Raw genomic sequence first — 27704 nt, 5'->3', positions numbered from 1 at the left:
ATAATATCCTTTAATTTGCATAACGTCCAATGAGTATAATCATTCATGTATTGCTATTATTAATAATAATTTACCATATATAATTCACAGTTGCATAAGTTAATTAATAATATAAGTTGCCGTTTACAATTTTTTCTTCCAAATTTGAGAAAGTATGATTATACACTGCATTTACATTTACAATTAAAATATTATATTTCCTGCTATTTCGTACAATCATACAGCACAAAGTAAATTCATTATTTACAAACATTTTTGTAATATTAATGTTATTATTATTACGTGACACCTCCAAAGAGTCCAAGGACTCATCATGGGAGGGTACTCCACTCTACTTTGCTAAATACATCTCACCCTGTCCACTACTACTACCATCAACGCCATCTACTGCCCATCATCACCAACAACAGTATTTTTGCCTGTAAATTGTGTATGTTCTGAGGATTTGTCTGTAATCGGGATGCAACTCCGTATGAAATCGGCTAACTCACCTTTAGTTGAAAGAGTTCATATAAGGATTTCCCCTCGTCGCGACGAGGGTAGAACCCAGGTGTTTTCCAATCGAAGGGAGCAATGTTCCACTGTTATTCCAATTACGCTATGGAAGCACATAAATATTTTGTTACATTCTGTTTTCATATATTACCTAGGAATGATAATAAAATAAATAAATAAATAAACAAATAATAATAATAATAATAATAATTTTTTTTTTTTATGTCTCAGATAAATTGCATACATAGTTGCTGTAGTAATTATATGTATATAATATTTATAACGCATTACAAGTGTGTATAACAGATACTTGCAAGTTAGTAATTTTCTTCCTCGAAGCTTAGCAGAGCTTATCTGAGGAAGATAATAGATGACAGAGGGTGGTAGTTTCATGGTTGTGTTCCTATAGTGATCACAAGCCAGGTGACCACTATAGGAACACAACCTTTTACTGTTTGTTGGTACGTGCTTGAAAGACTTCGACTATTATTACAGTTTAACTTTTTTTTTTTTTTTGTGTAAATAGGGTTGGATTTAGAGATGGTGTGTTTGTTTCTTTGTGTTCTTGTAGTGGTAGTTTTTTGAGAGGGGGTTGTCGTGGTTTGTGTGTGTGTGTATGTGTGGTGGGGGAGAGAGAAACAGGAATTGCTCTAATTTTCATTCTCGCTATAATATTTATATAGTGCCTGTTTCAGCTTTTTGTATGTTCCTAGGTTTCTGTTGTCGAACGGCAGTTTGTTTATCATGTCAGGTACATAGAAGTTTCGGGTGGCTTTGCCGTGGTGATTGTTGTACTTATATGTTATGTAGTTTGTTGACTGTGGTCTTGTTATTTGATATGTTGTTCTGGTTACTCTATATGTTGGGCTGTAGTAGTGTTTTAACATGACTGTGTAGTGGCGTAAGTGTTTCACCTTAAATATTTTGTGTTTATCAGTTTTATCATTTTATCTTGCAACCATTGTAGCCTGATAAGTCTGTAGTCTGCGCAGAATGCGTATGATGTGATTGCATATCTTAAAATGTTTTCACATAATGCTTTATAGATTAGTATTTTTATGTGGGTTGGGGCAATGTCTTTTAATCTGTATAGTTTGCTTGCTATTATCCTAAGCTTGGTATGTAGGTAGTTTGTATGGCTATTCCAACTTTGATCTGCATCGAAGTGAAGTCCAAGGTAGCGTATTGTTTTCACCTGTGTGATGGTTGTGATTTTAGGTTCTGCACTTTGTGTATAGGAGGATGAATGTTTGATAGTGAGATATTTAGTTTCTATGGGCAGGGTTTGGGGGTTTTTGAATATCATTAGCTTTGTTTTTCCAGGGTTTATATATATGCCGTTTTCGGTTAACCAGTTAGTGATTTGATTGATGTCGTGTTGCATATTTTTGTAAGCGATTTTTGCAGTTTTGTGAATGGATACTATGGCCGTGTCGTCTGCATACTGGAAGATTTTACTTTTTAGGGGGAGTTGGCTTATGTCGTGTGTGTATATGTTAAATAGAATGGGAGATAGGACAGCTCCTTGCGGTACTCCACAGGTTACATGTACCGCTTTGCTGTGTGCTGATCCTATACGTGTGATGTGCTTTCTGTTTTTCGTGTATGCTTTAAACCACCGGAGTAGACGACCACCAATTCCGATATGGGTAAGTTTCGTTAACAAGGTTTTATGTGTTAGTGTGTCAAATGCTTTTGTTAGGTCAATGAATACCACTAATGTTATTCTGTTTTTATCCAATGCAGCGTTTATTAGATCTGTGAAATCTTCCAGGTTCAGTAAAATGGTTCAGTAAATGGTTCAGAAATGGTTCAGTAAAAATTATAATTACTCGTAATATCATTATCGTTTGCAGAATTTCTCATTGACACAAGAGTCAAAAGCGTGTATTATTACCATTAATAATAATCATAGTAATACTTTACACTTAATTCCTCACAAGCTAAACAATATAATAATAATAATAATAATAATAATAATAATAATAATAATAATAATAATAATAATAATAATAATAATAATAATAATAATATTATTATTTTTTTTTTTATTGATCTCTCAAATATTTGCATATATACAATTATCATCTTGAGTAACATTCAGTATATTATTTTACAAGGTTTAGCACGAAGTGCTGCATATAATGAAATTTCAATAATAATGATAATATAGCTTTTTTGCTATCTTCTAAATAACAATAATTTACAATTATATAGTTCGAATAATAATAATATTTTTTTCTTTTAATAATAATAGTTTATTATCTCTTAAATAATTACATGAATATACTAAAATTTAGGCAACAATGCAACTTTTTCTTGCAAAATGGTTCAGTAAAAATTATAATTACTCGTAATATCATTATCGTTTGCAGAATTTCTCATTGACACAAGAGTCAAAAGCGTGTATTATTACCATTAGTAATAATCATAGTAATACTTTACACTTAATAACTCACAAGCTAAACAATATTACTTATCTTGCAGTTTACATAATAATAATTTTTTTAATTTTAAATATGTAAATTAAATATATAATTTTAAATTTAAATATATAACTGAAGTTATACTATCACATTTTCTATTTACCACTAGTATTCATTACAGAATGTTAAGTAAATAATGTTTGATAAATACTACTACTGGGATGTAACTCAACTGCACCCTTGAAGCTTTGTAATTAGCTTATCTCTGAGGATGGTACTGGTTATATATATATATATATATATATATATATATATATATATATATATATATATTTGTTATTGATTTGGTCGCTGTGTTGGAAGTAGGCAGAAGTTTTTGAGGTCAAATGAATGATCTGAAAGGTCTGATCAAAGTGAAATTGCCGATATCCTGTGTTATTGCATCTGTCTTGATGGTTCACATTCTTTTTTATTGTGGGCTTCTTTTTGAACTATTTAGGAGGCTTTTTTTCACAGTGGCAGCCTTTCTATGTCTTCTGTGCTTTTAATTTATATCAGCTTTGAAGTTTGTGACTTCCTTATGAATATCTTGGCATCTCTGGTCCACAAAAATTGGTAATTTTTTTCCATTTTTACTTTTCTTGTTTGGTACAACAGATTCTGGTTGAATGGTGTTAAATATTCGGATAGGAAGATTGGTGTATTGTCTTGCTGTGCGTTCAAATCCTTGGCAACTGGTTTTTTCTGCCTGCTGGCTTTTATGAGATTGTCTCTTGTGGACTTGCTCTTAAGAAGAATTATGACTGGTGCAGGTCGTGACAAGCCTTGGTTTTTGCTCTTCCTAGGAATCCGATTTACGGTCTGAATAGCGTTAAGCTGTAGGGGGATATCAATTACATGGCCTAATTTTAAAACCACGTCTCTGAGGTTTTCTGTAGGTGCAGTTTCAGGAAGACCGTTTATGACAAGATCTTCTTTATGTTGTTGCTGATTTAAACGTTCGTATTGTAGTTTTAGAGAATGAAGTTCTTGGCGGAGTTCGGATGTCTCTTTCATCAAATCGTGTTGCCTGTCATTTAGTGCCTTAATGCTCATTTTAATGTCTTTTACCGTTTGCAACACTTCTATAACTGCTAAATTATTATGTTTTAGCAGTTACCAAATTTTCATATTCGCTAGATTTTTTTGTTATTTGTTCGTTCTGTTTATTAAAGAGTTCTTGCACAAGGTCTACTAAGCTGGCTTTTATGGTCTCTAGACCGTTTCCTATTAGTATATTTAAAGAGTTGAAATTACAGGACTCACCTGCATTTTTTTGTCTGTTCAGTTCGTCATCTGATTTTGCCTCCGGTTTAATCGGCTGCCTAGTAGGTGGCTGCTTTAGGTGCGTTTCTTTATTCTTCCTACAGAGTACGCACTTCCATTCCTCGCGTGTTACATTGGATTTATATTATATTGGATTTATATAATAATAATAATAATAATAATAATAATAATAATAATAATAATAATAATAATAATAATAATAATAATAATAATAATAATAATAATAATAATAATAATAATTGTGCTTCAGTGATGTTGAGAGCTATTCTGGCGGTTGCATAGCTGTCAGCAGGGCCACCCGTATCAGACAGGTCACAACTGAGGAGCCAGACTAACAGAATTCAATCCCCCCATCTTAATGGTGAAAAGAAAGAACCGGATCAGTCGACGCCCGGGTCATCAAGGACTACGTCAGATGTTGGGGATTCTGATCATCATGTGACAAGTGGGCTACAGGACCCAGCTCTTCTTGCTGGGCAATCAGGGCAGGAAGCAGAAAAGCGACTGGAAGAAACCAAACGTAAAAAATGGACTGTAGAAGAAAACAGAGAAATTATGAAATGTTTTTACAGATCAACAAAAAAGAGGTTTCAGAAAGCGTATGCATTTAATTTGGAAACAAAAATTCCCAGAATCTTCAATAATAGAACAAAGACTTATGTACCAAAAGAATTTCATTTTCCGTAACAAAATATTTACTGAACTTGAGTTACAAGAGTTACGTAATAAACCAACAACTCCAATAACAGAAAATCATCAGGCGGTAGCTATATCAAACTTTGGAATTCAACTCAGTAAACATTAAGCTGACGACATACATCAGAATGTTTTGACAGAAGGACAGTGTAAAATGAAGTCAGAGATATTGGAACATATGAACTCCATAAATGACCGTATAAGACTACCACAATTAAAAGCTTTACAACAATCTAAGCTAAAACAGCTCTTCTTAGATGCAAATGCTGTGATTAAAACCATCACAATCAACAACATAAAGGAAACAAATCATCTCCTATACAGCACAGCCTATATCATTTCAGTGAAGCTTGGTTGCAAACCGAAAGAGCAAAAGCCGAGGATGAAACAATCTGCACCATGGAAAATCCGGTTAGAACGAAAAGTCAACAGGCTTCGAGCTGATCTAAGCAACTTAAAGAGTTTTAAAGAAGGACGGTTGAAAAAGAATAACTTCAAAAACAAACTGATTAACACATATAATTTGGCCAACAAAACAATTGCTGAAGTTACCGAAGAGCTAAAACAAAGAATTACAGCGCCTACACAAAAAATGAAAAGATATGAAGCAAGAATAAACTAACATGTACAAAATATTCAATTTCGACAGAACCAACGTCAGTTCTTCCAGTCTCTCCAGAGAAAAACAAATGCAAACCATCATTCACTCGGAAAAGAAGAAACACTCAACTTTTGGAAGTCAATCTGGGATAATCCTATTGAACACAATAAAGATGCTTCATGGATTAAGGAAATAGAATCAGAAATGAAACAAAAACAAATGCAAAATATTATTGTCACTAAAGGAATGGTCGGTGCTCAAGCTGTAAAATTAAAAAACTGGAGTGCACCTGGCAAAGACGAACTACATGGATTTGGGTTAAAACATCTAACCAGTCTACATGATCGAATGGCAGAACAATTTAATTATTTGTTGCAGTCAGGCTCAGTGGAAGACTGGATGATATCTGGGCGCACTTTTCTCTTCATGAAAGATAAGGATAAGGGTACAGACTCAAGTAACTATCGTCCAATAACATGCCTACCAACTATGCTTAAGCTGTTCACTGCAATCATAGCAAATTCCATATACCACTACTATCAGATAATCAGATTTATCCGATTGAAAAAAAAGGCAAAAATCTAGAGGAACAAAAGACTAGATCTTTATTAATAAAATGATTCTCAGAAACTCAAAAAGACGAAAAACTATTTTAAACATAGCATGGGTAGACTACAAGAAAGCATTCGATTCCCTCCCACACTCCTAGATCCTATAATCACTAAAATTATTTGGAATTAGCAAAAACATATGTTCGTTTCTGGCTACTGCTATGAAATCATGGAAAACAACATTAATAGCGAATAATGAACGATTCGGAGATGTCAGCATTAAACGTGGAATTTTCCAAGGTGATTCCTTGTCACCATTACTCTTCAACGTTTCTTTGATACCTTTGTCTGTGATTCTAAAGAAAACAAAACTTGGATATGAAATTCCTAAATGTAACATTAAAATTTCCCATCTGTTGTATATGATGAATTGAAGCTATATGGAAAATCGGCCCATCAAATAGATTCTTTATTGAACACAGTTCGTATTTTCAGTCAGGACATCAAAATGGAATTTGGTTTAGATAAATGTGCAATTTTATCTATTAAACGAGGAAAAATTAATGATACTAGCAATTTTAATTTTGATCAAGAAAAATATATAAAAGCAATTTCAGCTGACGAACACTATAAATACCTAGGAATATTAGAAGCCAATGATATTCTCCACTCGAAAGTTAAACAACAGGCAGCATCAGAATACATTAAAAGAGTTAGAAATATTCTGAAAACAAAACTAAATGGATTAAACACAATTAGAGTAATGAATTGTTGGGCTATACCAGTGATCCGATACACAGCTAGCATAATAGATTGGACAAAAGAAGACCTGAACAAACTAGACCGCAAAACTAGAAAACTAATGACTATGCATCATGCATTACATCCACGAAGTGATTCTGACCGGTTGTACCTACCGAGGAGAACAGGTGGACGGGGGTCTGCTGCAAGTGAGACAGAGTGTGGAAGAAGAAGAAATTGGTTTAAGAAATTATATCGACAATAGCTCTGAGCAAATGCTTCAAGCAATTACACAAGAGGGCCTTCTAAAAGCAACAGGACACATATCCGGTTATAAAAAGGAACAACAAAATATCCGATATGTGCTCTGGAAAAATAAACCCTTGCATGGCCAATTTCTTCGAGATACTGAGGACAAAATTGACGTGAACAAGACATGGCAATGGCTTCAACACGGATACATTAAAAAAGAAACAGAAGGATTTATTTTAACAGCTCAAGAACAGACATTACGAACTAATGCAATCAAAGCAAAAATTTTCAACATCAATAATAACAACAGGAAATGCAGATTATGCGATCAGAAACATGAGACTGTAGGACATCTAATCAGTGCCTGCAGCAAAATAGCTCAAACTGACTATAAATACCGCCATGATCAAGCGGCCAAAATAATTCATTGGCATGTATGCAAACAAATAAGGCTTTCCTACTTGTGATAACTGGTGGCAGAATAAAATAGAGACAATTTTGGAAAAGGAAACAGCAAAAATTCTCTGGAAGTTTAGAATACAAACTGATCGGCTTTTGGAACACAATAGACCTGACATCACAATTATCGAACATCGACAATTTTGGATTATCGATATTGCAGTACCCAGTGATAACAACAAAGAACTGGAAAAAATTACTAAATATCGAGATCTGGCAATCAAAGTTGGCCGACTGTGGTTTAAACACACTAAAGTCATCCCAATAGTTATCGGTGCACTTGGTGCAACTTCAAAGAAGCTATCCAACTATTTACGGCAATTAAAAATCAATGAAGTGATCCCATATGACCTACAAAAAACAGCATTACTTGGAACAATCCATATTTTACGACGCTACCTGACGGACTATTCTTAGATTCTTGGGTAGAATCTGAATTGTTCTGAATCACCAGTCAAATTTTTATTTATATGATATCTTGTTTTGACTGTGTATCAATTATGTATCAAACAATAACGATAATAATAATAAGTTGATGAAATACAACAGTACTTATTCGAAACTTATATAATCTCTTACTTCGCTGTGGCGCATGCGAAGAAAGAGATTATTAAAGAGATTATATGTGGCGCATGCCCTCTACCAGACTTTGACAGTTAGTGAGAAATCAGGTATTATATACTTCAAACGTTATATTCCATAGAATACAAAAAGTCTTTTTTTACAATATCTCCTAACCAGTTTCATTTCGAAACTTACTTGTTTTTTCGCTGCTTTAAACACCTTGTTCGGGACAATCATAATTGATATGCTCCTCCATATACTTTCGGCACATTTTCATGCTACACCTTTGACACTTGACCGCAACTAAACCACATATACGCCTATGACGCTGAACGGAGAAAAAATATACAGAGTAATGAACGTCTCATTATTGATGTCAAGAACTAATTACACAAAATATAAGAATTTTTATTGATTTTGATGTGTAGGAGTGTGTGATGAAATACTTGATGAAATTCAATACTACATACTCAGAACTTATATAATCCATTTTATCTTTAGCGTATGCACTTCCCTCTGTGTGTGTGTGTGTGTGTGTTTGTTATTTTTTAATAACATAATCCTTAATAACTTAATACCATAACTCAATAACAGAATATAACATAAAATCTATTTAATCTTCCGTCAGATCAAAATAAAATCTCTCGGGTGCTAAGCATAATATTTTACCTAATACATAATATTAATAATTAATACATGATATTTTATCGTCTAAACCAACACTGGGATGTGATTGTGGTTATAATACATTGTGGTTAATTTAATACATTTATGAAAGGTAACAATGTTACCTCTGTTCGTAAATGTATTATAAAAATCGTCAAAGGCATTATAGTTCGGTACATTACGGTTCATTTATTTTCTCTTAACGTATTTGGTGTCGAATATTTCACTTTGGATATAATGCTAGTCGAAAAATATACGTTTAAATCAAAGAACTTCATTGAACAGATATGATATGAAGCAGCGGTGGCAATTGCTCTGGTCAGGCTAACCACACACTTACACACCACTAAGACTAGAGGAATTTTTTAATTTTTTTTTTTCAATATATTTATGTAGAATGATATTTATATAAAAAAAGCCTGTCTAAAAATGCCTAATATTTCGTTAGAAATCACTTCAATTTATAATATTTCCAATTCGTTTAACGTCATCTGATACACGCACCAATTACGATGTATGGGTATGTCACAGCACATCATATCTTGAAATGGAATGAAAGAACATTAAAAATTCATTATTCTTTCAGCGTCAATTACATGAATCCTAATAGTTGAAGGAAGAGTCTGGTTATGAAGGAGATATGAAGAACCAACAGTTGTGAAACAGCTGTCAGGTCCGTGAAACCTTTATCGAACATTAATAAATTAAAGACGAACATAAGAGGCGCCTAAACATAAGAATTCGTGTATTTTAGACAGTGATAATACCAAGGCGACCCCCTATATCAAATATTATATTCTCATAAGTTCTCTGTTCACTTTGGAAAGTTTTTAAATATTTGTCTATGAAAGAAAAATGAATAAGTCCATAATACAAATTCGTCTTGTAATATTTATAATATCCTTATTACACATTCGCCGCATACCTTGTTCTCTACAATCGGTACAGAAGAAAGTGTACAGTGACTCACCGTACCACATAACATTTTTCCAGTCTTCCGCTGTTACCTTAAAATTGTATTTTGGGTATTAGAGGAAGAATATACAAGTCTTGCATAAGTATAGTAGAAAGGTTGCGATGTAGGCCAAGAGAGAGAGAGAGAGAGAGAGAGAGAGACGAAAATTCACTAATTATAGAAAGCAAGTAACAAAACGCATAGATTGGTATAATTAATATCTTTGAATTCCATGAAATCACATAGCGAAGAATATGGATTAGAATTATCGGAGGTCGGTCTGAAGTAGTTTGAAAAACTTGCATCTTTGGTCGCTAGAGCTAAATTACCGGATGATTTCTCTTAAGTGAGCCATGGTACACATGCGGACACTAATTTAGAAATTTTATTGAATACTATGTCGGACCTTCTTTAACCCGAATTACAGCACATGTGCAGTTTGGCATAGATTTCACAAGTTATTGGATTAAATCTACGTCCACAGCATACCAGTCGTTTGTCCCACAGTTCTTCAACTGGCTCAGATTTGACGGAAGAGAACTTTGTTGTCGGAAGTGTCTTTCTAACGTGTCTCGTTCGGGCTTTGTGGTGCCTCGCCGCTGAACTACTGCTGCTCAGTTCTTGTGCGATGGACAGTAGCATTATCGTCCATGAAACACCATCACCTGCTGCGTAAATTATCAAGATTCAGGATAGATCGGAAACAGTGTTCAGATATTCTTTCGAGGACACGTTCCATACCAACAGAACATACCTCACACATTCAAAACATCGCCTTCAAAACATTGAGTTATGTTTACAAGGTGAGCTGGATTCCTTGCTTCAACGGGCTCCCTCTAAACTCTCTGTCTATCATCGGTACAGTACAAGGCATAAAGTGATTCGTCGTACCTCATGACTTCTTTCCAGTCTTCCAGTGTCCAGTCACGGTGCTCCACACACCACTTCGCAGAAATCAGTGGTTTCCGTATAGGCATGCGATTGCCAATACCAATCTTTCAGTTCCCTGTGCACAGTTCAGGGAGATATGGATCAGCAACAGACTTCATTAAATGCTTCGGTCAATTACCACACAGGGGAAGCAAAGTGAGTTATTTTTTCACTGATTAAAAACCTGTGATATCTCTCCTTTTGAGAAACCAGTCAGCTCTGCTGTTTTCATAATCGTGGCTCCAGCTAGACGGGCACCAACAATAAGTCGTTTATTGAACTCCAAAGGATCTTTTGTTTTTCCCATTGTGATCAACACTATTGACGATTACTGGTATCAGAATTTTTAAATAGTTGCCTAGATCACGTGATGATGCATGTGATCAAATATTTTGCATATACGCCCTGTAAGTAACGTTTACATACATCTGCATAAGGGTTTCTCATTGAGTGACCAGCATGTGTAATAACTACAACTTGTCTTGGGTGCAATGACATAAAATTAATAAAGTTTATTATAAAGCGTATGCAGTCATCTTAGTACTTTGTGCATCAAAAATATTTGGTTTATGTGTACATTTTCACTTAATGTTTTTAATTTCTTTCTCAAACTCTAAAACGAGTAATGAAAATTAACTGAGTTAAGCTTTGAGATCGGAGTTAAGAACATCATACAACAAATGCAAGATACCCTAGGGGTAAAGCAACTGCTAACTTCTTCTCTTTTCTATATATATATATATATATATATAGAAAAGGGAAGAAGTTATATATATAACTTCTTCCCTTATATAGATACCTACTATCAGACAGATATATATACAGTATATATATTGGACCTTTTGTTAGCTCAGTCAGTTTTAACAAGACTGTTTTTTGGAAAGTCTTGGGTTCGAATCATATCTAAGACGCGAAGGAGAAACTTTATAAGGATTTTTCATCTGAAATAAGTTCCCTGGTCTCATCTCATACGAGGGTGGCAGGGCTATTTCCTCCCGGAATCTCGGGGTTTTTATGCAGCAAAACAGACAAACTCAGAAGAATATGCGCAATATACAGATATAAGAAACTACAGGAAAAGATTAACTGCCCTATTCCCTCAAATCTGGTTTCGAAGTCTGCATAGTACAGTTTGGGTGTACTCGTAAGTGTAAAATATATATGAATATAATAAAAGGAAGCATGCAGAACTCGTTTAGCCCAAAGTTTTGGAAATCGGTAGGTAGTTGGTGTTCATCCTTCATGATTATCACCATTTCTGTTCATTTCTACCGACGATCAGTACAACTTCGGAATGAAGAGAGTACAGCAGTTGTAAAATATTGCGAATCCTACAGTTAACTATTGTAAGTTTCTAGATTAAAAATAAGAGTTTCCAAGGGATAAACCTTATTTGCCTGTAATAATAAAGAGTGCTTAACTCAGCATATGACTGAAATTAGCTCTATCTAGACCAGCGGTCGCCAAAGTGGTCGATATCGACCCCCAGGGGTCGATAAAACATTGTTAGGGGTCGATTCGGGCTCAGGGGTCGATAGAAAAAACAAGCATCATGGTTACAAAGCATAATGGTACAAAGCATAATGGTACAATGATGCTTTGTACCATTAAATCCCAGATAAGCATCATTGTACCATCATTAAATCCCAGATTCGGCATGAAACTCAAAGAGTTTCATACCGAATCTGGGATTTAATATCCCCCTTCATTAAATAATGTTACATCGCCGAAGTGCAGCTCATTGGCTCTTTTATTAAAGTCTTATTTTCATATATATAAGGAAGATTGTATTATTGTTATTTTATTATCTAAATTAAATTTTATATTTTATATATTATTTATCCCTCCTATCAAATATGTAATGTTAAGAAGGACGTCAAAAACAAAAACGTATCCTTTTGACGTTAAGCCAATATAATAATATATACTATATTATACATAAAATAAACACTGTAACTATAAAATAAGTTATATATAAGGGAGAGAGTGTGCCAATCTAAAAATTACATGGGCGTCTTTTTTGCTTGTCCTATTATAATTACGTAATAGTAAAATAGAGGGGGTCGATAAAAAGTAAGAAACTCTTGAAAGGGTCGACGGTCAAAGAAGTTTGGCGACACACCTGATCTAGACGATCCAACCTATAATGATCTGTCTTTAGTTACACAGCACTGTGTTTCATTTGGATAAAATATATTTATCAATTATATTCAGCTGTCCTTTTTCTATAAAAATAATTGTCATGCAAATACACAAATAAACCTTATTTTAAGAATAATCCTAAAATGAAAAGTATAAGCCCACATGGTCTTTCTCTCTGAGTGTTTGGAATGCAAACAATGTGGAATATAGAAAATAGAAGCATGGACAAATATGCTATGAGGAAGGATTGTTAGTTCCTCATATTCATAATTCGTGAGGTCACCCCAGGATTATTTCTATTTGTTGCAACCTGAACTATAATCTAGGATCAAAAAGTAGAAACATTCTTATTCTAAAAACCTTCTCATTGTAAATGAATCCAGTAAAAAAAACTTACCGGAATAAATCTTTTTCTGAGAGGCCTCATACAGAAAGAACAGTGTTGGAACAGCATTGGACATGCATAGTTCACGTGGTACTCCAAATTGTGACGTATTTTAGCGCCGCATTTTTCACATGAAAATTCATTAGAATCATTACATTCTTGGTCCTAAAAGAAGAAAAAAGGAATTATGTTCAGGTTTAAATGAAGATAGAAACAGTTCGTTAAAATAATATTTGATGCAATAAATTATTCCTTTGAAAATTATAGTGAATATTATTATGTGACACCTCCAGGGAGTCCAAAGACTTATCAAGGGAGAGAGTGTGCCAACAGCATCGATCGATTGATCCTCTTCCAACTATTAACCGCGCTCAAACGTGGTTAACTTTTTTTGCATGAGCCATCAGTAGCAGAGGCTCTACCAATCGCCCAACCTTTGCTGGCAGAATTATCCAAAAAAAAAAGGTCTCTCTCTCTATTATTAATCTCTGTATTAATTCCTCTGAGAAAAGTCACATTAATACTGAGTAGAAATCTATTTAGAGAATGGTTCTTGACGTATATTATTATTATTATTATTATTACGTGATACATCCAAGCAGTCAGACTCTTCGCGAGATGGCACTCTACGCAATACACTGTGTACACTACTTAATTCTTCTTCTACATACAGCGCCATCTACTGCCCAATGATACTATTTTTTGTTTGTAAATATATGCTAAGAAAAATTCGAAACACAAAAAAAACATATCGATTCTGTAATTTGTTGTAAGAAATCTAGATGTTTTCTGACAGACAAGGGAACACGGTTTGTAAATGCGCAGGATACTGTTCACTCATAAACTTTTGTTTTTATATCAACTGCATTATTAAATTCCTGTACCTGAGAATTGTATTAGAGGATTTTTCAAAAGTACATGAAATGTACTTTTGAAAAATGTGTGTGTGTGTGTGTGTGTGTGTGTGTGTGTGTGTGTGTGTGTGTGTGTGTGTGTGTGTGTGTGTCCTAGGCGATATGCCTGTTTTACACAAGGAAAAACCCGAATTTCTGGTGAAAAAAGCTCGACACTAGATCAACTAACTCACCTTCAGTTCGAAACGTCTATGTAGTGATTCCTTACATCATCATAAGAATCAAACCAACTCTTTCATTTTTTCTTTTTTGTTTGTTTGTTTCAGTTAGTTCGCTTCTAACTCAGTGATAAGAAATAAATATATTAGTCTTTCCGTTTTCATTGAGTTATTTCTTTTATTAAATATAATATATTTAATTAATTTATTAAATTCTTCACTGCATTTGGGATCAGGTGAAACTTAAACGGTTTAACAAATTAGTAAAGAACCATAGATCCCTTACTTGAAACAGGAGTTTAGGCAAAAAAAAAGAATAAAATAAATAAAAACAAATATATAATGAATAATAATAATAATAATGATAAAGGAAAAGGAAAGGTCATGTTAAACAAATGGTAGAGGGCTTTGCTATACCTGAGGTGTGGCAATCTGCAGTCATTGCCTATAATGTTTTTTATTTTTTTTACTAAGAAAATGTATAATTACTGCTATAGTATATGTAATGTCAGAAGTTTTCCCAGTAAACTTCTGATTTATGACATGATTGTCCTAGAGTTCTACACAAATTCGTTTCCTGTTACCTCAAAAATGCCATCTTCTTCTTCTTCTTCTGCAGCTTTTCCCACTTAAGTACGGTCGTTGTTTGTGGTGTCTCCTCCACAACTTCTTATCTTGGGCTGAGGATGAAGAACTTGTAACATCCAAGTTCTTCATCCTCAAGTCCTTCTCCACCATCTCGTCTTTGGTCTTCCCCGCTTCCTCTTCCGCTGCAGATCCATCTGCATGACTTTTCTTCCCACATACTCTTCCTCCCTCCTCATCACATGACCAAACCATCTCAACCTTGCCTTCTGTATCTTTGTTCCCAAGTTCGTAACTTTCACCGTTCCCCTCACATAGTCATTTCTCAGACGATCCTTTCTGGTCACACCGCACATCCACCTAAGCATTCTCATCCCCGCTACCTCCATCCTGCTGATGTTATTTTTCCTCAGGGCCACAGTTTCCAAAGCATACGTCATAGCTGGTCTCACTACTGTCCTGTAGATTTTACCTTTTAGTTTGATCGGCACCCTCTTATCACATCGCACTCCAGCCATCTCTCTCCAGTTCCTCCATCCTGCTTGTATCCTGCATCCCACTTCCTTCAGCGTCACCATCCTCTTTCATTGTTGAACCTAAGTATCTACAGTCACTGACCTTCCTGATGACATTTCCTTCCAGCTCAAGAGCTGTCTCCTGGCTGCCATCCACTTTGTAACACATATACTCGGTCTTACTTTTGCTCAGTTTCATACCTCTCTCAGTACTTTCCTCCAACTATCCAGTTTGGCTGCCACTTCTTCTCTTGATTCTGCACACAGCACGATGTCATCTGCATACAACATAGTCCAAGGCGCGTCTTCTCTCACTTGCTCAGTCAACACCTCCATCACAATATTAAACAGGAACGGACTTAATGCTGACCCTTGATGCAAGCCAACTGACACTGGAAAAGATTCTGTCTCTCACAGGCAGGTTTAAACTCTTGTCTTCACATTTCTGTACATCTCCTGCAGCAACCTGATATATTTCTACGGTACCTTCTTCTCTCTCAGACACCTCCAGACTTCTTGCCTTGGCATTCTATCCTATGCTTTCTCCAGATCAATAAATACCAGATGTAGCTCCCGTTGCTTCTATCGAAACTTTTCCATTATCTGTCGTACCCCAAAGATAGCATCTGTCGTCGATCGACCAGGCATGAAGCCAAATTGTCTTTTGCGATTTCCACTTCCTCCCTCATTCTTCCATTAAGAACCCTCTCTAGGATTTTCATTGTGTGGGACATCAACTTTATTCCTCTGCAATTCTTACAGTCTTGTGCATCCCCTTTACTCTTGTATATGGGGCAAGAGTACTTTCCCTCCATTCCTCGGGTATATTTTCCTGTTGACAAGCTTTATTAACAGGTCCACACAGCAGGTCAATTCTTTCTTCCCCCAGTGCCTTCCATGCCCCCATTGGGATCCTGTCAGGGCCCAGTGATTTTCCATTCTTCATGCTTTTTATGGCTTCCTTCACTTCCACTCTACTAATGTTCTGCACCCTATCTTCTCTGTGAGTCCTTGCATCTTCTTCATTCAAAAGCCCTTCAAAGTATATTCTCCATCTGTTTCTTATATCCACATCCCTCCTTAATACCTTTCCTCCAGAGTCTTTGATCTACCTCACATGTACGATGTCCTTTGATGTCTTATTTCTACATTTTTCCAAATGATAAATCTTTCTCTGTGCCTTTGTTTCTAATTGATCATAAAGATCTTGATATGCCATGGCCTTCACCTGTAGAACAACTCTCTTGGCTTCTCGCTTTTTCTCTCTGTCCTCATCCACTCTTGACTCATCCCACTTCTGCTTTGTCTTCCTCTTAGCCGTCACTGCTTCTTGTACATCATTATTCCATCACCAACCCTCCTTCTGCTCTCTAATCTTTCCGGATGTTTCACTAAACACCTCAATTGCACAGCTTAGAATTAATTTTGAATTATGTCTCCACCAGTCTTGTACACTTTCTAATCCATCCGAAATCCTCTCTAACACTTTCTCCCTAAAACGGTTCCTCACACTCTTCTTTTAAGCGAAACCGCTTAATTTTTTTCCTTCCATGGCTTCCAAAGGTTCTTATCTTCGACTTTATTTTAAAGTCTGCACACAGCAGCCAGTGTTGCTGCGCCACTTGATCTGTTGGAATTACTTTACAATTTGTTACTGCCTTAAGATGTTTTCTTCTAGTGAAAATGTAGTCAATCTGTGAACTATTGTTGCCACTTCTAAATGTTATCAGATGCTCTTCCCTCTTACAGAAAAAGGAATTCACAATTGCCAGATCAAAAGCTACTGCAAAGTCCAAAATCCTCTCTCCTTCCCGGTTCATCATTTCACCCCATGGCCACCAAGTACCTTTTCACAGTCCCTGTTCTGTCTCCCTACGTGTCCGTTCAAGTCTCCTCCGACAATCACATCTCGTTTTCTTCCAGTTCCTCATTTCTTTATCTAGCTCGTTCCAGAATTCATCTTTCTCTTCTGCTGTACAGCCAACTCGTGGGGCGTATACACATAAGATGACCAGTTCTTCTTCTCCAAGACCCAGTTTCATTCTCATGATCCTGTCGTTCCTCCTACCCATTTCCAGCACTTTGCCCTTCATTCTGCCACACACCACAATTCCGATATCATTTCTTCCCTCTTTATTCGCTCCAGAGTAGAACAATTTATACCTGTCTCCTAGTTCCTTCGCCTTTCCCCCCTTCCACCTTGTCTCCTGCACGCGTAAAATGTCCTGCATGCATAAAATGAGGAGGAGGAAGTCCAACTTCCTCTTCTTCATTCTGCCAACTCTCTTCACCTTTTCACCTTCCAGTCATGCTTCCAACATTCAACGTTCCCACTCGCAACATTCTCTCCACTTGCTGGGCTCACTTTAACCGCAACCGCTCTTGATGCGGTAGCCCTCATCCACTTCTCGCAGCTGTAGGGCTGCGAGAAGTGGACGAGGCCCTTGTATCATTTTCGTTTCGACTCATTTAATCATATCTAGAGCTGGCAGTGAAGTTTTATGAATGCCCTTCCTGACGTCAACCCTCGCGATTTACCCGGGCTTGGGAGCGGCACCTATTGGGGCTAGTTTGCCCCATTCAGTGACTGCAATAGGCGAAATGACATAACAAGATAGGAAAGATTCACCCTAGCCCTCGAATACTCTAATAGCATTGGGGGTAAGGAGCAAGAAGAGAAGAAAGAAGCAAAGGAAGATGGGAAGAGGACCAGTCTACAGATAATATAACAGATGTATATCACATGAAGTAAGGCATGGTCCAGCATCAGGCACCTCGGGTTTGCCATGCCCATACTCACTAAAGTGAGCCCATGAGCCTCAAAAATGCCATCATTTTTTAAACTTTATTAAGGAACTGCACAGGTAATTGATGATATCCAGTGAGACTTGAAGGATTTATATAAAACATAAAATATTTAATTTCTTCGGTATCTTCTAAAACTTACTTCAGTCCCATTTTGTTGAATTCCGTATGTAGAACTGGTGATAACCCTCTCTGACGAACAATAGTATTTTTTGTGATCCTCACAACAATTACGTTTCATTTGGGTATTACATCGTGGACATTTGCTGACTGATAATGCACATATACGTTCATGGTCCTGTGGAAAGGAAGAAAGAATAAATGCACACATCGTTGTTTATTACAAAATAATTATCAGAATTCTAAAATGGAATTCTTTTTTCGAAAGAAGTATCGCATTAAGAATAATTCACCATTTTATAATTTGTCAGAAATAAAAGCACAACACACACACACACACACACACACACACACACACACACACACACACACACACACACACACACACACACACACACACACACACACACACACACACACACACACACACACACACACACACACACACACACAGGAAAGAAAAACACAGATAGTTTTCAACTTACATTGTCCTATAGTAAGACTTAAAAATTTAGGCTTACGATATTTTTAAGTTGTTCTACACACTGCTCTGATTTCGATGCATCACTTAACTTTGTGATTTGGTGATGTCGAATTTAGAAATATACAAGTAGTATTTTAGTTTTGCTTTTTATACATATACAGGGTGTTTCAGGAGGAATAGTAAATATTTTGGTAGGTGGTAGCTTCGATTATTCTGAATAAAAATGTTCATATGAACATGCGTACAATTGCCAATGGATGTGGAGATACAGCTGTTTGAAACTAGAACGTGGAACGTTATTATACGATAAATAACTTATTGTTTGTATGGGGAGTGGATTGACTTTGGTGTCCACGATGTTCTTGTAAATCACAACATTCAGATGTTGCTTTGCTGATAAAACCTCTTAAGAAAAGCATCATGCTCATTCCACCTCCGTTATTACTGTATACAATCATGGTAAGTTCTTGGCTTCATATTGGTGTCGCTACATTCTTATCTTTCTGTACATAATGTTGTTTGTTCCTCCATCTTAGGGAATCCGATTTTAATGTTCTTTCTCATAACTTAGCAACAATTTATTTATTATTGCTATATTGCAATTGAATGCTCAATGGTTTCAGATACACAAGTACATCCATTACACTGTACTCCTTCTTCCTTTCTTCCCACTCTGTATGACCCTTACTCAGTTACCAATGGAAGAACAAAGAGCGTCCCTATGACCGAACATGATTCCTCCATTAGAAAATGCCCTTCACTCTACAGGCTCTCTGCTTGAAATGAATTATCTGCCTTTCTCTCTTGCTTTCACCTTCTAAGGCTTGACCTCTTTCCAACAGATGGCAAGGATAGCAGAGAACAGAACCCAATGCTGAAAATGAATCCATGGAACACCCAACCTGTCCTGAACGGATGAGAATGACGATAATGATGACGACTTCCATAATAAAGAAAACTGTATTGAAAATTAGAAAAATATGCACCATCCGGAAACACTGCAATATTTCCTTCCGTCGATATCGTCAATGCCCATTGAATGGAAAGGCCAAGGTTCGAGTCCAGTGTAGGACAGGAAGAACCTTTATAAGGGATGTTCAACTGGAGGTAAACAAGCCTGTTTAAAACCCTCTTCCAATTCTCAAAAAGGAGGTGGAAGAGGGTTTTCCCTTCTAGAAATGCAAGTTTTTTTTTTTATCTCACAAAGCAGGCACTGGACTATAGCAGAAGTTGCTTTGGTCAAGGCTATATTTCCAAGAATAAAACAAAATTCTTGGCTAACTTAACTTTTGAACCCTCACTACCAAATGATTTGCAATATTTGTTACATAATATATATTTCTTACCATGCATGACTTGTTTGTGCTGTCACATGACTGGATGTACATATGGGCCATTGCATTAGCAACTTTCTGCAGATATACAATTATGCAGCATTTATGCAGAATACTTCGTTACGAGCGTCAACACTTGTTCTACGCGACTATATAAGAATGATGATGGTTAGTAATCGTTAACAGTGTTGATTTCTCATCTCATCTTCTTCATCATCTTCATTTCTTGTCCCGTTCTTGACACTCTTTTAGGACCAGAGTTACGCCTATTAGATAATCAAGTGGGTTTTTTCCCACTGATTAAATACCCGGGAGATATCTCAAAAGAGATCCTTTCAGAAACCAGTTAGTCGCAATGAGAAAAACAATGCATTTTTTGGAATAAAGGGCTTGTTGTGAGCGCCCTTCCGGCTGAAGCTACGATTTTGAAAACTACAGAGTCGACTGGTTTCTCAAAAGATGATATCTCCTGGCCATTTAATCAGTGAAAAAAATAACCCACCTGCTTATTTAATAGCTGAAACTGTGGTCCGGTTTATAGAGAAACAGAACTTCCTGTGTGCACAAATTGACTGAAGCATTTTATGCAAGCTGTTCTCAATCCATACCTCACTGAACTATGCATATAGAATTGAAGGGGATCAGTATTATTAGTCGCATGCCTATACAAAAAACGCTCATTTCTGTGAAGAATTAGAAAGATCGTCTAAAATGGTGCCAGAATTACTGTGACTGGACACTGGAAAACTCGTTAGGTCAGACCCGTAACTGTACACTTTGTTCTGCACCGACTATAGGCAGAGAGGTTGGCAGAAGCCCCATGAGGCAATCAAACTAGGTTACCTTTTAAACGCAAGTCAAAGTTCTGGACGTGGTGTCCTTCCTGGTGTGGGGAATGTTCTATTAGTATGGAAAGGGTCCTGATATTGGTAAAAGGTCGGTTGTTCTCCAAGGAACCTATAATCATTGTTCCTGATCAAGTCTTTTCTGTAATGTTGACATTTTATCCGTTAGGTGATGGTTGTTTCATTGAAGACAATGCTACTGACTATCGACCAAGACTTTTTAAGAAGTCGCTGTCATGTGAGCATGACGGCGACTTCCACCATGTTGTCTGGCCAACATAAAGCCTTGATCTGAACTCAATTGTGAATGTATGGAACATGTTAGACAAGCAGATCCCTGAGCTCTCTTCTGTGAAATATGAGCTAGTTAAAGGACTGTCCGGTGAAAACGATGATATGTTGTAGACGCAGATGCAATCGAGCACCAAGCGGAATATATACCAATCCGCATATGTGCTCTAATTCGACTAATCGAAGGCCAACATGGTGTTAAATAAAAGTTGCCGAACGATATGTGTACATTCCAAGTATGCATTTATTAATATTTACAAATTTTCAGGACAATTGTTCTATTGAATATGCTTTGGACTCTCAGGTATACCTAACCCTAATTCCTATAACTCATGTCAAAAATCATGTTTTAACTTACGGCATGTTATTTAATGCTAGTCATATGAAAAACTTTTCATATGACTAGCACTAAATGCATGCTAGTCATATGAAAAGTTTCCAACATATTTACAATTTTAGGATAAATGAATGCACCGAAACAATATGCAAATTTTTCGCCTATAACGGAAATTAACCTTCACTGATTTGTTTTAATACTGTATGCGGAGCTTACGAAAATATTTAAAACCATTTTGATGGGGAATGATTTCAGTTAGCAACAATCTAAAGAAACCAAATCCACAGGTGACACTTAGACCAAAACACGAAAATAAAGGCCCTGAAATAAATACGGAATGATAGCTGCTAGTTTTTCTCCGCTGATGCTGCTTATTTTGTACACCAATGGAAATTGGTCCTGTTGGGTTGTGTTGGTTGTGCTGTACTTCGGCAGTGCACTTATGCGGAGATGGTTTCAGTATGGATGAGGTCTACTAGTCGAAGTGCATGGAGAAGTAAATATTTTGTCCACAATATGAAAATTTTATGGTGCAAACCTTACTCTGTGCCACAAGGCGATTTAAATGCATGATTTTTCACAACTCATACAAAGGATGCATTGGAGCAATTTCTTCTGCCAAGAGTTTTTTTTTTTTTTTTTTCACGTGACCCACAAGTTTTGGTAGAAGAGTGTAGTATTGTTATAAACCCACATTTTTTACCAGATGCCAAAATTCATTTTAAAATAAATAAATAAATAAGCAAAAAAGCATGAGTAGCTTTGTGGAAATGACACACCTATAGCACTAGGCGTTCTGAAGAAACATTGTTATAAGTTCTATTCTAAGTCTCCTACTTGGAACTTTCTAAGCCTTTCTTCGACTCACTTCTTAGGTCGATCTCTGGCATGGGAAAGTAGGTTTGTTCCCCTTGTGGAAAATGCAGATTTTAATTCCGTAACTCAAGGAAACCTGCGGTAGAACACGCACTATTTTATACAATAATATCTGATGTTAGGGTTAGTGTCTGCGAGATGGCGGTAGTTGTTTACCATACTCCCCTGATGCCTATTAAAATCATCGATAGTCTTGAGTCAAATATGTATGATGTGTAAGGGTGAAGGTTAATCTGTATCGTATTCAAAAGTGAGAAAGGGGTAAATAACCTTTTGTACTTCGTCAGGGGAATAAAAAAGGCGAGTTTAGATTTTTTTAATAATGTATGTATATATATATATGTGTGTGTGTGTGTGTGTGTGTGTGTGTGTGTGTGTGTGTGTGTGTGTGTGTGTGTGTGTGTGTGTGTGTGTGTGTGTGTGTGTGTGTGTGTGTGTAAATATAACAAACAAAATCTCTCTTACCGCAATTTCTCGTTTTCCAAACGTTTTATTACAGAAGGAGCAATGCATCCGAATCTTTGGGCATCCATGGTTTACGTGACACTCGATATTCTCATGCTGAATTTTGGTACCGCATTTGTCACATGGCAATTCGTTCCAACCACACAAGTCTTCGTGGTTCTAAAAAAGGAAACGTAATTTTAGTAGTCTGACTCTTGACTAGAAGTAACTCAAATATATTTGACAATCATTCATAAATAAACTTACTGATTTTTGCAAATTAGAAAATGGGTCTACTGTAAATGCGGGGATGAATCTTGGAAAGGGTAATGCACAGGTGTAATGCTTATTCATCATAAGACAAAACTGTGCATTTATAACCGTAAAGAAAATATATAAAATCTCCATGTTGTTATACCCGAACGGATGTAGACGACACCCTCGAGCCCTATTTTTTTTTTTTTTTTAAATCAGTTATATTCTACCTTCTTCTAGTACAGACAAAATAGGCTCAATCGTAACAACTTTTATTGTGTGAGATCGTCTGAATTCTACAGTAGAGTTCCCCGAGTCGAAGAATTAAAAGCCAGAGTTTCCAAAAGAGTGAAAACCTGCTCCGAAGACCCACTAACTTAAGAAAAGTACCTCGTAAAAGTTCCTCTTAGTGTGTGTGTGTGGGGGGGGTGATCTATAAGGCTTGTCGTCTGCTAATCTAGCTTCACCGACATTACCACAAGCGCTATATGCATACATTTGCCAGTCATGTTTACATATCTACCTAAGACATATCAATGAAATTCGACAGGTCTAAATTACTTTATTTTAGATTTGTACTTGTAATAAATATATGTTATTATAGAAGATACAAATATTAGTTCATTGAGAACATTGCTCAATTTCAAGTAAATTTCTGTATTTATTTAAACTATAATCACATGGTTACTTACAGCTCTTAGTTTTATGAGCTTCGGAAAACTGTTGTAATATACTGATAAATTAGAAATCAAATGGAAAAGAATTGAACAAGTTAGTAAGAAATATTAAGGAATAGAACTAAATAACTACAGTATTCCACAAAATGAAGTACAAGAACGAGCAATAAAACCTAGCATGAATCTTTAGAATTCGTTTCTTGCACTTACGGTAATTTCACTCTTCGAAATCTTCTGTGAACAAAAGGAGCATCTCACCCTTAAACTGGTTTCAGTGTCACTTATGCCAGGCTGGTCTTCGGCAAAAAAATTAGCATCATCATCATTCATGTCCTGCAGACAAAAAAGAACAAAAAAGATATCTTAGTGGTGATGTGATATTCATGTTGCTTTTATTAATGCATGGGGAGATTTTCGGAGGGTGGAAGCATGCCTCACTGAGATTGTCCATATCTTGGTGTGTGGAGAATAACTGATCAAAGAGCATGACATTCTAAAAGGAGTGGAGTCTAAAAGACGGCTTGTGACTAGCGGAGTGCCGCAGGGCTCTGTTCTTGGACCACTGCTTTTCAATTTGTTCATCAATGATATAGGAAAGGATTTGAGAGGAAGTGTTCACTTGTTTGCTGATGATGCAAAGTTGGGTAGAGCAATTGTGAGTGCACAGGATGTCAAAATTTTGCAAGATGATTTGGATAGTTTGGAGGACTGGGCTAAGAAAGATGGATGTCAATTTAATGTGGCAAAGTGTAAGGTTATGCACTTTGGGGTGAAAAGAATAGAGCAGTATATCGCATTGGTGGAACCGTACTCCAGGAGATTGATGAGGCCAGGGATTTGGGAGTGTTGGTGGATAGGGAATTGAAGTTTAGGGGGCACATTGCAAAAGTGACTAAAACAGCTCACCAAATCACTTGGCTTCTGAAAAATACTTTAACATGCAGAGACAAACAAGTTGTTGTTCCTCTGTATCGAGTCTTGATAAGACCCCATCTGGACTACTGTGCCCAGTTATGGGCACCAGGGTTTCTTCGTGATGGGGAGGAAGTGGAGAGGGTCCAGAGACGAGTGACCAAAATGATAGCAGGTCTGTGGAATGAACCTTATGAGAATAGGTTGAAGATTTGTGGGTTGCAGAAATTGGACGATAGGCGAAGGAGGGGTGATATGATTGAGATATTGAAATTACTGAAGGGTTTTTACAAGATTGATCCAGAAGATATTTTTGAAAATATGACTAGTGCTGGGAGGACTAGGGGCCATGCATGGAAGCTGGGCAAGAGTGTGGTTGACAAGGGTGTTAGAGCTAGGTTTTTTACTTGGAGAGTGGTGAATGAGTGCAATAAACTTCCAGAGTCTGTTGTGGGTGCTACGACCGTGAATGAGTTCAAGGCAAGGTATGATAGATACTGTGTGAATCTCGAATAGTTGTTTTTGACATGATGTTAGGGCCTCCCTCGATGAGTCTGTCGACTCCTTGGAGTTGCTCGGAACAACAATAATAATAATAATAATAATTCTTTTCAGCTGGGTCAACCTTGTGGAACGAAGTATTCTTTCATACATGTGAGATTTTATCTTTCTTGATATAACAAATCTTAAACTTGAAATTATCGCTTGCTTGATACTTACCCATCAGTAATCTAAGAAAGAAAGAAAAACGACACAGTCTCTCCAACAAAAAGGCATTGTCGATACCGACTGAGCTACAGAGGATCATTTAATATTATTTTTCAATGGATTTCCCTTAATTTTCCAAACACTCAATAAATCTCGCCATAATTTTCTTAATACTAAAAATAAAAAATAAAGAAATAAATCAGCTAATGCCTTTTATTCCCTTATAGGGAGTAGGCGAGGACTTTATACCCTATCTAGCTTTTGGAGAATGAGTGGGCAGTTCAATCTCCATCGGTAGACAATCAGAGATAACTGGCCCATGTGTATCACTAATTATAGCAGCCACCGATGAAGAGGCTGCCAAACAAGTGCTGCCATCTCTTGGTAACTAACCTTAACAAGATATGTTACTGTCGGAAATAATGTGGGTACTACGGTCGATTTTCTTGAGTTTACAGGACTAAAAAACCCGAGTTTCCAGGAGAAAAACCAGTTGGCTGTGCCAGAGATCGACTAACTTTGGAACCGGTCGAAGATAGGCTTAGAAAAAGCTCCTCCAGTCAGTGACTAAACTAGAACCTAAGTCTAACTTCGAGCGGCCAAGCGCCACTTCCACTGAGCTACACAGGCCTTTTTCTTAATACTTCCGAACAAAATACTACCAAACAATATTTTCTATTGTTTCATTTATTGCCATTAATTAAACTTTTTGACACAATAGTGATTTCTTGATACCTTAGGTTTAAAAACCATCTTTGACTTGCAGACTTTCATCATACTACGTTGACAATGAATGTCTTGAATTGAATATTTCAAATCTTCCGATCACAAAAATATGCAGGTTTTCAACTAATTGCAATTGGAAAGAAAATATTTTTTCAATTTCTCGATTGTGAAACAATAAGCCTCCACAGACCTTTAAACTTTTGTTTATCTAAATAATAATTGTTCATTCATGAGGAAGTTGATAAAACTAGGACTTTGAATTCTAGACCAGTCTCTTTTTGGAGTTATGGTTAAATATCGCCACCATTTTCTTAATACTTCTCTTTTCATGTATATTAGGCTTAGTGGTCTATTACGTTCGTATTAGGCAAGGCCTATTACGATTCGAAACCGCGACCGCTTCGAGGACAAGGTGGTTAGCCCTATGCCTCCCGATGTGTCCTATGTCTGTAGATGCGTGTGTTGACAGGGTGCCTATTCTGTGGGACGACAAAGCCGAGTTTTTCGTCCCCCAGACACACACACACACACCTCTGTATGAGACTGGCTAACTCAACTTTAGTCAAAAGAGACCAGATAAAGGTTCCTCAAGTCTTGGACGAGAATCGAACCCAGGTCTTTCTGACCAAAGGGCTTCTTTATTAATACTACCTAACAATATTTTCTATTGTTTTGTGCAGAGAGGTTAGGTAAAGTGTTAAAGAGGTTAGTTAGGACCAAGATTCAAAATTTGGTTGACAACAGAATATACTCTTTGGATCTGCATGGGTTTGTTAAAGGAAGGTCGTGCTTTAGCAATCTGCTTACCTATTATAATAAAGTGACAGTTGTATTGGATAAGGGCGATGCATTCACAGTGGTATATTTAGATTTTGCAGATGTATTTGATAAATTGCCACATGACAAACTGGTAATTAAATTGGAACAGATGGTACCGAACAGTACATTGATTCATTTGATTGGAGATTGGCTGTCTGATAGGTATCAACGAGTTACCTATGGAGGAGCGATATCCCAGAAGAAGAAAGTTACTAGTGGTGCACACGAATGATCTGTTCTGGGTCCATGCCTGTTTATTTTGTATGTAAATTATATTTGGAGAGGTTTGAATGGTGATATGCAGTTGTTTGCAGATGACGCAAAGTTAGGGAGGATTATCAGGACTAGAGCGGATGCTGTAGCTTTGCAAGAGGACTTGAATACACTGGCTGAATGGGTGAATGAGTAGGTATTTCAATTCAATGTTGCCAAGTGTACGGTTTGAAATTTGGGAAACAGAGATGGGATATAGAGTACACAATCGGTGGAAATATCTTGGAAGAGGTACAGGAGATGAAAGATCTGGGAGTGATTGCAGACAAGTACCTAACATTTCTGGAGATATTGCTAAAATTGTGGGGACAGCACAATGATGCAGAGGGCGCTGACTTTAGAAGTAAGGATATTATGGTTCCCTTGTATAAGGCCTTTAATCACGCCACATATAGATTACTTTGCAGAGATTTGGTCACATGGTTTTCACAAAGATG

The 27704-nt window shown here is 36.5% G+C and overlaps 1 protein-coding gene across 2 annotated transcripts in view; it reads right to left on the bottom strand.

Moving 5' to 3' along the window:
- Nucleotides 1–353: 353 nt before the first annotated feature.
- Nucleotides 354–27704, bottom strand: part of LOC150106125 (TNF receptor-associated factor 4-like) — a 31079-nt gene continuing 3728 nt past the window's right edge. The window contains exons 3-8 of one of the 2 annotated variants that reach the window (XM_090393869.1): nucleotides 24040–24162; nucleotides 22919–23077; nucleotides 18309–18464; nucleotides 13202–13354; nucleotides 8307–8439; nucleotides 354–646 (exon numbers count right to left, since the gene is read on the bottom strand). In XM_090393869.1, coding sequence (XP_090249995.1) covers nucleotides 8323–8439; nucleotides 13202–13354; nucleotides 18309–18464; nucleotides 22919–23077; nucleotides 24040–24162 — 708 coding nt within the window. In that variant the 3' untranslated portion in view covers nucleotides 354–646; nucleotides 8307–8322. The remainder of the gene's footprint in view (nucleotides 647–8306; nucleotides 8440–13201; nucleotides 13355–18308; nucleotides 18465–22918; nucleotides 23078–24039; nucleotides 24163–27704) is intronic. The other variant, XM_090393870.1, reaches the window with a different exon arrangement.

Source organism: Typopeltis vanoorti, chromosome 6 (assembly GCF_054136105.1).
Source record: "Typopeltis vanoorti isolate ZY-2024b chromosome 6, IOZ_Tvanoo_1.0, whole genome shotgun sequence".
Taxonomy (NCBI): Eukaryota; Metazoa; Arthropoda; class Arachnida; order Uropygi; family Thelyphonidae; genus Typopeltis; species Typopeltis vanoorti.
The sequence above is the reverse complement of the archived record's forward strand: the minus strand, read 5'-3'. Positions and strand labels throughout refer to the sequence as shown.